Source organism: Anguilla anguilla, chromosome 3 (genome assembly GCF_013347855.1).
Source record: "Anguilla anguilla isolate fAngAng1 chromosome 3, fAngAng1.pri, whole genome shotgun sequence".
Lineage (NCBI taxonomy): Eukaryota > Metazoa > Chordata > Actinopteri > Anguilliformes > Anguillidae > Anguilla > Anguilla anguilla.
This window is the reverse complement of record NC_049203.1, coordinates 64,748,492-64,758,225: the sequence shown is the minus strand read 5'-3', so window position 1 is coordinate 64,758,225 and position 9,734 is coordinate 64,748,492. Positions and strand designations below refer to the sequence as shown.

The 9,734-nt window shown below is 36.7% G+C and overlaps 1 protein-coding gene across 2 annotated transcripts; it reads right to left on the bottom strand.

Annotated features, from left to right (window-relative positions):
• Nucleotides 1-386: 386 nt before the first annotated feature.
• LOC118222652 (serine protease inhibitor Kazal-type 1-like) lies at nt 387-9,246 on the bottom strand. Of its 2 annotated transcripts, none has more exons than XM_035408396.1 (4): nt 8,923-9,246; nt 4,409-4,446; nt 3,963-4,075; nt 387-683 (listed from the first exon to the last, which is right to left on the bottom strand). In XM_035408396.1, the coding sequence occupies exons 1-4, from the start codon at nt 8,948-8,950 to the stop codon at nt 632-634; spliced, it is 231 nt and encodes a 76-aa protein (XP_035264287.1). In that variant the 5' UTR covers nt 8,951-9,246; the 3' UTR covers nt 387-631. The 2 variants fall into 2 exon arrangements, with proteins under 2 accessions (XP_035264287.1, XP_035264286.1); XM_035408395.1 differs by lacking the exon at nt 8,923-9,246 and adding an exon at nt 5,887-6,038.
• Between the last annotated feature and the right edge of the window lie 488 nt (nt 9,247-9,734).

The following is a 9,734-nucleotide window of genomic DNA, read 5'->3' as shown; positions in this document are numbered from 1 at the left end:
GGGATGATCATCGGGAAGTATTGTGCTGCCTGTTAGATAAGGTAGTGCACGCTGGTACATGGACTGCAATACCTGAATCAGATCCATTCAGCTCCAAACCAAAAAATATATACTTACACATTCATTAAAACATGTAATTTAAGTATGTGAGTTGTCCTGACTATTCTATTTGTTGCCTGTTTACACATTCCCTGTGTGAAAATATCATTAAGTGGATTTATCATTAGTTAGCTCTCTGAGTTGCTGACAGGAGCCTCTTCAACAGTCATTTATCACTGCGGTCACCACAGATAGCATTCATTGTACACAGCAGTCAGAAACTTCTGTCCTGTAGACTGTGAATCATGACACAACTACAAACTCGTAATGATGGAAGATGCACGTGCTGAATGCTGTATTACTTTATTGATGCGGTGTACAGAATACACTCAAGCGGCAGGGTACAGATTATGAATAAGCAGTAGTCTCCAGATTACAGACTATGCAGTGGGCCTTCTAGATTCTTCCCCATGGACCCCAAGCAGATGAGCAAGCAGGTAGGGCAAGTGTTGCACGACAGTCGTTACGTTCCCATCCATAAAACAATGTAGGAGAAATCAGTTGAACTGTTGCGGACAGTTTACTTTCCATTTTAGGACCAACACTTCCCAGGGGACGCGACCGGGATTTGAGATTTTCTCCGCCTATAAGGGAAATATAGAACAATGTCACAGCTGCAATACACAGAAAAACACTTCAAGCCTGATATTATGTTGGCAAGAAACGAACCAAGTTTGGAGAAAATATAGTGACCGTACTAATTTTCAATTTAAAAATTCTGCTTTAAATTTCAACTATAAAACAAAACGTTTGAAAGTTGTACAATAAAGGGTTGCAAGGCCTGTGGTATTCGAATGTGTCTAAAATTACATGAATATGTCATGTGTACCACGTAATGCTGGGTAGTGTATTTAGAGTAATGTTTCTCATATGGATAAAAAGAAAACCCAAATAAAACAGAATCCAGGCTGCTCTGGTGTACAGTCTGATGTTCTTAGACCCCTCCTACCCTGCCCAGGCAAAATGTTTAACTCAGTTCCAGTAAATATTCATTTACTAAACTAGTGGCATGTAAAAATGTAAGAAATAACGGTAACATGGCCATTTGCCATACAGATAAACGATCATAGAAAAATAAAAGACTCCGGTGTCTCTGATGCGAGCATGTCATGGCTAAATAGCCACCTTTTGAGTCTTTTGGTTGTCTCACACAATCATCACACACAATACAATATAATATAAACAGTCTAGACAGTATAAACAAGTCAACAATCTATGTATTAGGTAGCGACTGAAAAGGCACAGGCAGAAGCATAATGCTTATATATGCCTATCCTACATTCTTATCAATTTAAGCTACCCTCCAAAAATAAAACTTAATAAAATAAAAATCATTCACAATTGTAACCCTCAAAAATAGCTTTATAAACCATTCTTTTGAAAACAAAAAGCGAGTTACACATTCTTACATTTATATTAGCATTATTCCATAATTTAACCCCAACAATAGAAATACATCTCCTTTTAATCCCTTTTTTAGCTTTTTGTGCAGTGAATTTACAAACATCTCACAAATCATAATTGCACTCCTGTATTGATAAAAACCTTTGTACACAATCTGGGAGTGACTTTGTTTTAGCTCTAAACATAATTTGCATTATTTTATAATATACCAAATCATTAAATTTCATAACATGGGATTTTATAAACATTGGATTAGTGTGATCATAGTAACCAGCCTTATTAATAATACGTATGGCTCGTTTTTGTAGTAAAACTATTGAATTTATAGTCGTTTTAAAGGCCGACCCACACAATTCCACACAGTAAGACATATAAGGAAGTATAAGTGAGCAATAAATTATATACAAGGCCTTATAATTGAATATATCCCTAGATTTATAAAGGATTGCTATTGACTTTGAAATTTTTCCTTTAATATAGTCAATATGTTGTTTCCATGTTAATTTATGATCAATCACAACCTCTAAGAATTTTGTCTCAAAAACTCTTTCAATTTCAACATCACAGATTTTTTATTCAATATCCCCATCAATTTCTTTTTGATTACCAAAAACCATAAATTTAGTTTTCTTAATATTGAGAGACAATTTATTAACATCAAACCAAGTTTTGAGAATTTCCAGCTCCCTTTCAATAGCATACAAAAGTTCCTTTACATTTTCCCCAGAGCAAAATAAATTTGTATCGTCTGCAAAAATGACAAATTTTAACATTTCAGTAACATTGCAAACATCATTAATATAAAGTAAAAAAAATGTTTTGGATCAATCACCGATCCCTGGGGTACCCCACAGGTGACCTTCCTAAATCCTGACACAGTTTCATTAATTTGCACACATTGCTGCCTATTTTCCAAGTAGCTTTATTCCATACTTCTCCAATTTTCTCAATAATTGGCAGTAATCTATAGTATCAAAAGCCTTCTGTAGGTCAATATAAATACCAATAGAACACTCATCATTTTCAACTGCCTTTGTTATTTCTTCTACCATCTCCATTACTGCATATGTAGTAGTTCTATTTTCCCTAAATCCATACTGGTGTTCACTCAATAATTCATATTTACCAATGAAGAGATCCAATTGTTTCACAAATAATTTCTCTAATATTTTTGAAAATTGAGGAAGAAGGGACACCGGTCTATAATTATCCATGTAGTGCTTATCTCCATTTTTAAATATTGGTATTACCTTTGCTGATTTCATATTATTAGGAAAAACACCTCTTTGAAAAGACAGATTATCATCAACGATGCTTTTTATATTGTCCACTGTAGCATCAGAGCTATTTAAAAAATAACTTGGAAATTCAGATTTATAACATCTATTCCGAATAATATGATTGATTACTTTCCAAGTCCTTTGAATGTTGTTTTTACTCTCCTCTAATATTTTATTGTAGTATTCCTTCTTCTGTAATCTCATAATGGAAATCAATTTATTCTTATACAACTTATATTTTTCTTCACTTTCACTGGTTGTCAGTTGTAAATATTTCTTATAAAGTACATTTTTCTTTTTGCATGCCCTTTGCAGACTTTTTGTCATCCATGGCTTTCCTTTATATTTATCCTTCAACCAGCACTTTCTAATAGGACAATGTTTGTTATATAACTCTATGAATGTGAACAAAAATGCATCATAGGCCTGATTAGGATCATCAACATACACCTCATCCCAGCTGTAATTTATAAAGTCCATCTTTAAGGCCTCAATTCTTTCTGGTGTCCTTATTCTTACTAATTTACAAGAAGGCTCACTTACACCAACTGAACATTGAACCTTTAAATTATGTGAAATCACAAAAATAGGAGGATGATCACTGATATCACTTAAAAACAAACCACTTGTTGCTTGGTCATGAACATTAGTAAAAATGTTATCAATAAGTGTGGCACTTTCTTTAGTTATCCTACTAGGTTTATCAATAAGGGGCCAGAGACCAAAACTAAACATTACATTACAATAGTCTGTTGTTAGTTTATGTTCATTATATTTTAACATGTCTATATTAAAGTCACCACAAACAAAAATTGATTTCTTATTACATACTTTTTCAAAAATATCAACTATGGTATTCATAAATTGATCAATGTCACTGCTTGGGGTCAGTATTTTTTTATATGAATCTTGCTGATCATATTAATTTGAACATGTGGTGATTCACGTGCCCTAGACCAGTGGTTCTCAAAATCGGTCCTGGGGGACCCCTGTGAAGAAGCAGTGCATTTTCTATTACACTGTATGCTTTCATGTCAGCCAGTATGAAAATAAAGGAGCACATAAATCTCTCAAGTGTTGGTCTCCATGCATCTCTGTGCATTAGTGTCCAAATGTGTTATGTTGTGCAACAGAAAACAATCAATACACAAAGGAAGGAAAGCTAAATCTGCAACTTACAGGTTGGCACGACAGAGTTCACACTCGTTCTTATAAGTTACTTTGTCAGTCCCGCACACAGGGTCCCAGTTGGTAGGACATGTCCCTTTCTCAGCATCCTTCGTGCATAAAGGCTGTTATGGGAGGATATGACAGAGCACTGATTAATTGAAGGGTGTACATGTTTTTTTTCATACTGAACATCACTTCAGACTGGATTCTTTATTCTTTGTGTTTTGTTTTTTATCTGTGTGAGAAACAGTACTTTGAATGCTCTACCCAGCATTACATATGGTAGGCACATTACATATGACATATTAAGCTAATTTTACACACATTCAAATACCATGGGACTTAGAACAACTTTTGTACAAATAAGCACAGGGAATGCAAATGACTTTTTTCTCTTCAAACTTGGCTTGTTACATGTAAACACAATGTCAGACTTCCCCTCTGTAGTGCCTCACCCAACGGGGCGGTGATTCCGGGAAAAACGCTGCGATCTCTGAAAGAAAGAATGAGGTTGACGTGTCAGTGCCCTTTTCTGTTGGGAATGGCAGTTGGTCAGTAAGGTCATAGTTCAGCACATCTCAGCCATAGTCCAGTGTCATAGTTGTGTTGCGGATGAATACTTCAACGCGCATTGTTTCCCCGTAGTCTAGCAACAGTGTGGATTTTCCTGTGGCGGCCCAACGGTAAGATTATCCTCCACAATAAAAATAACGCTTATAAATAATATTTCAGCTATAATAACAAACAGCAACTTGACAGTCAAACCTGAGCTAAAGATTGGGAGCCGAGACAATATTGGAAATAACAGTGGACATTGACCCCAACTCGCCGTGTCTGTGCTATCATTTTCTGTTTCTGGCGAGAAGGATAACACAGTGCGATTCGGGGTCTGGATGATAAAGTGAGACAGCCTAATGTAGTTGTATTACGCCATCAAGTGGTGCTGATGATTTTTACCTCCCATTGTTTTCTACCACAAGGGCAAGGCGTAAGTAAAACTCCCAGAGCATGCAGCCTGTTTGCTTGTTCAGCTCTACATATAAAAATTATAATTATAAAGGCAAGGCAAGGCAAGTTTATTTGTATAGAACCTTTCATACACAAAGGCAATTCAAAGTGCTTCACATAGATACATGATGAAACACAGAATAAGAATAAAATAGAGTAAGATATAAAATAACAAATAAAAAAGTTCTCATAAAAATAAAAAAGTGCAGAAATTCACTTAAAAAAGGAATAAATAAACGAATAATAATAAAGCAAATTGTTCCACTCTCTCGAGATTATTATAGAATAATTTTTCTCTGTTTTTTTCCCTTTTGGTGCTCGGTGCTTTAAGAAAGTCACAATGCACATGTTACTTTGCCTTCATGGACACAGACACATGAAAATGAAGCTCATTAATGTTAGAACTAGTTGGATATCTGGATATCAAGAATTCCATTTTTAACTAGTTCAAATGTAATTCTTGATATCAAAAATTCTTTTTTTTACTAGTTAAAATTGAATAGTTGATATCAAGAATTCATATTATTACTAGTTAAAATGGAATTCTTGATTTCAAGAATTTGTATTGTAAGTAGTTAAAATGGAATTCTCGATATCAAAAACAAATTGAATAAAAGGTTTAACGGCTTGCCGTAAAAATACACTTCAGTAAAAGTTGAGAATCTGCACTTTAACCACATCTGAAGTGTTCAACCCAAAGAAGCAACGATAACAGTCTGCTCAAATATATTTAAACCAGCTCGAATAAGACTCCCTTAAATGTCATCAAAAAAGAAAAAAAACCCCATTCACAATCCACACCTTCAACCCCACGGACAGGATAAACAAATGTATTTTGGAGCGGCTAAAATAAGACTCCTTTTAAGGAGAGGTGAATAAATATACAGAGATTTTAACATCATGCCCTGAACTTGCTGGTACTCACCAGACACTGCGACCAGCAGCACTATGCAGACCAGGATAGTGTGTTTCATGGTGCCTCTGAGGTTGTCCTAATGAGAGTGTGACTGCAGGTGTGTTTGCCCCTGTTTCTGTCTCTGTTCTGGTCCCAGCTCTCTTTAAATGGAGCTGGACCCTGTCCCCACAGCACCCCCCCTACCATCCTCTGCACACACCAACATTTGGTTGCGCAGGTTATGTAAAATTTAATTCCAGTTATATTCAAAACTCAGAATTAATAAAAAATTTTCTATTTGTGCCTCCAGAACTGGGATGGCAGGTATGCCATCCAGCCAAGTTACGCCTTGGTGAGGTGGCAGGCCTCGTACCTATACAGCACTGAGAGTTTGCCACTTTTCAGGGTTTCCTACAGAAATAGCCAGAATGGCCACAGGCTCTCAGCACTTAAAAACATTAACTTCTGCACCTGCTGATGTTGTGTAGACACACAGAATTCAAAAACAAATTTACACATTCTCAGAATACAGCCCCAAATTTAGGGGATTTTGTGTTTTTTCCTTCTTCTTCTTCTTCTTCTTCTTCTTCCTGCTGATTAGATCATCACAAATGATCCAGGCCCACAAATAATACGTCTCTCCATTGGACATTTAGGTACATCAGCCAATAAAAACATCAAATACACACACAAACTGGACGTACATATATTTAACCAAAATAATTAGTGCCTACTTTGGCTACTTTGGTGGTGGCCTGTTGGTAACGTGCTTGTCTACGGGATCTTTGGATGACTGAGAGACACGAGGTAGAATACTACCTGAGACTCAGGAAAATCTTTAACTCATTACGCAAGCTTATTTGCAAAATAATAATTGCCTATTTCTTTGAAGCTATTGCTTTTGCATCTGTATAATCTTTGTGGGAACTCATCTGTATTCCTGAAATACATATTAATTTATTATTTTGCATACAAACTGCATTGTTTCATGACTCAAGGTGAGTATCGTTAGTCTCTCAGTGAGCAAAAAGACCGAATACAAATGGTATCCAAATGTTTGAAGGGATGGAAATCTAGGTTGACAGATGTTTCGACATAAACAGACTAGGTTAGCTCTATTTACCACTAATTTCGCTCATGTTTTGCCCTGATATAGCCTGGCTATGTGCTAGCCGGCTAGGAAGCTTTCAGTGAACATTTAGATTGTACATGTTTCCATCTAGGTTGTATATGTTACCATTTATGTTTGGTTAACTGGCTAGATTTGGTTGAAATGTGAAAGTTTTCTAGTCGGCTAAGATTTTTGAAGTGGTTTTATTTTGAAATTCCTTAATCATAATTCTTATTGAGTGATACTGTGAGATGCCCGCTCTATGGATAAAAAGTGGAATTTGTTTGTGGAAACAGAAAGTTTATTTTTGATTCCAATCAGAATTTTCCCATATATTTACTTTATGTGATTTTTGGTGTGCTATTATTTTAGAAATTCCCCACTGAACTCACCTGACTAATCAGAAACACCTGTGAAAGCAGTTTTCCCAACCATTATGGCACCCTGAAATGGGGCGAGGGCCGGGGGGTTCTATGTGGTGAAACCAAACTGTATTAAAATAGCCTTTAATAAAAGCTGAGAATCTGCACTTTAACCACATATGAATGGTTTGATTACAAATCTGAAATTATGTACATAAAGTACATAACCAAATCAAGGAATAGTATGGCTTTTTTACAAACATTGTGGGGCTCACTATGTATATTACAAATTACAAAAGTTAATGTGGTAAAGAATGGTTTTTGTGTGTGGATTACTGACGAAGTGAAAGATATTAACCAATGGAAGTGCTACGAGGATAGCCTACAAGGCACACAGTACAGTAAGAGGTATATTTACAGTTGTTTTATCACTGTAGTATTGTGCAACCAACATTTGATAGCACATAAATTGTAAAATATAATTTTCTGTCATATTCAGAACTTTTGAATTACTGCCATTGCCGGTGTTACTTACTAAGGATTAATTGCATGGCCTGGTTACTTCAGTAAAGCCACAGCAGAGGCATTTCCCAACAGCTTAGACGTGTGCAATAAGGTGGCAGGCCCACAATGTCTTCAATGAGCTGCATGACCCGTTCACTTCTCTCTTTACGTTTTGGCACAGAGAGTTGGCGTTTCCAATTATTCCAAATGTGTAGTTCATCTGAATGACCGCAAGACCACACTCACAGGAGCTCGGAGTTTCAGTCCTATTCATGCCTGCGGTTAGGATTAACTATAGCTTTCACACGTGCGCCTAAATGCACACATGGATTCATATATAATGCAACATTACAATTATTTTCTCAGTGTACATCAAAAAAAATAATTAAATGGCAAAGTGGCAAACAATTGTACCACTTTTCAAAATTAAAAGGCACCGAAAACGGTTTCATGAAAACAAAATTTGAGTGTCAGAGAGTGCTATGTTCACACTGACCTGCTGTGGGCTTTTTTTTTGTCTTTTTTCTTTTTTTTTAAGGAAAGAGTGAATCTATATGATAAAAAGAGATTCATCTTTAACTGCACTAGTCTTTTAAACAAAATGTGTGGATGTAGGCTATTGTGTTACATGCAGAACTAAAAATCGATGAACATCAGTCTGTCATATGCAACAGGGCTTTCTAAATGCTTCTGGGAAAGATGGGTTAGGGTGTCATCAGTGCCTCAAATTTTTATTTGAATTTTACAGCTCATTTGCATTGGTAAAGCCACAACAGAGGTATTTCTCAAAAGTAAAATATAATTTCAGGTATATTCAAAACTTTTGGATAACTACCAGGGCCAGTGTTATGTACTCAGGATTAATTCATTAAAATTTTTATACGCATTTGCATTGCTAGCGCAAGGGCTGAGGTATTTCCCAACAGCTTAGACGTATGCAAGAAGTTGACAGGCCCAAAATGTCTTCAACGAGCTGCTTGACCCTTTGATTTCCCACTTTACATTTTGCTTAGGTACGTAAAGGGGCTGTTCGTGATTTTTCCAACTATGGAGTTCATCGGAATGACCAGAAGGTGGAAGCACACTCACCGGAGCTCTGAGTTTCGGTCACATTCATGCTCCCCCGCCCTCAGTTGGCTGCAGGCTTGGAGAAAGCCGTTCTGGACGACGCATGCGCGGTTTAAACAAAGCCGTTCTCGATGACGCATGCGCAGTTTTAATCCGAATATGGCACCGGCTGTTTTGTTCTACTAAATGTTCAATATTATGATGCGTGACTCATTATTTATTTATTTTTACTTGGAGGGGTTTTGAGTCTGTGAATGAGAATAAGTTGGACATGGCTTTAGTAATATGTATCTATTAAGAGCTCAGGTGTTAACGTTAGCTAACTAACTAGCGAACTTTATCTAAATTAACATTAGGCTACTCACTGTAGTCGGGTGCGCGCACGGCTGTGTACTGTTTTTCCTTTGTTAAGCAGTCGGCTAGCAAACTAGCCGGTTCGATAATTCGGCCACCTTGCTGACCGAGAAAAAGAAGAAGGAGAAAACGCTAAATCATCTAAGTTTAGGGGTTTATTGTGCGGACATGTGACGTTGTTTGTTAATTCTGTCTGTAGAAATATGGTCACAAGGTACCGAAATGAATGTGCTTAAGGTCTGAGAGTCTGTGGTCAGAGTGGTTATTTCTGTAGGAAATCCTGAAAAGTGACAAACTCTCGCTGCTGCATAGGTATGAGGCATGCGCCCAGCCAATGTGTAACTTGACGGGATGGCATACCTCCCACCCCAATTGTTGAAATTACTTTTGCGTTGCTGTGCAGTTCCCTATTAGCCTATGTCTGACTGATGCCACCAATGTTTGTTCGGTTTGCCAAATGGATGACCTCTTGTTTGGGG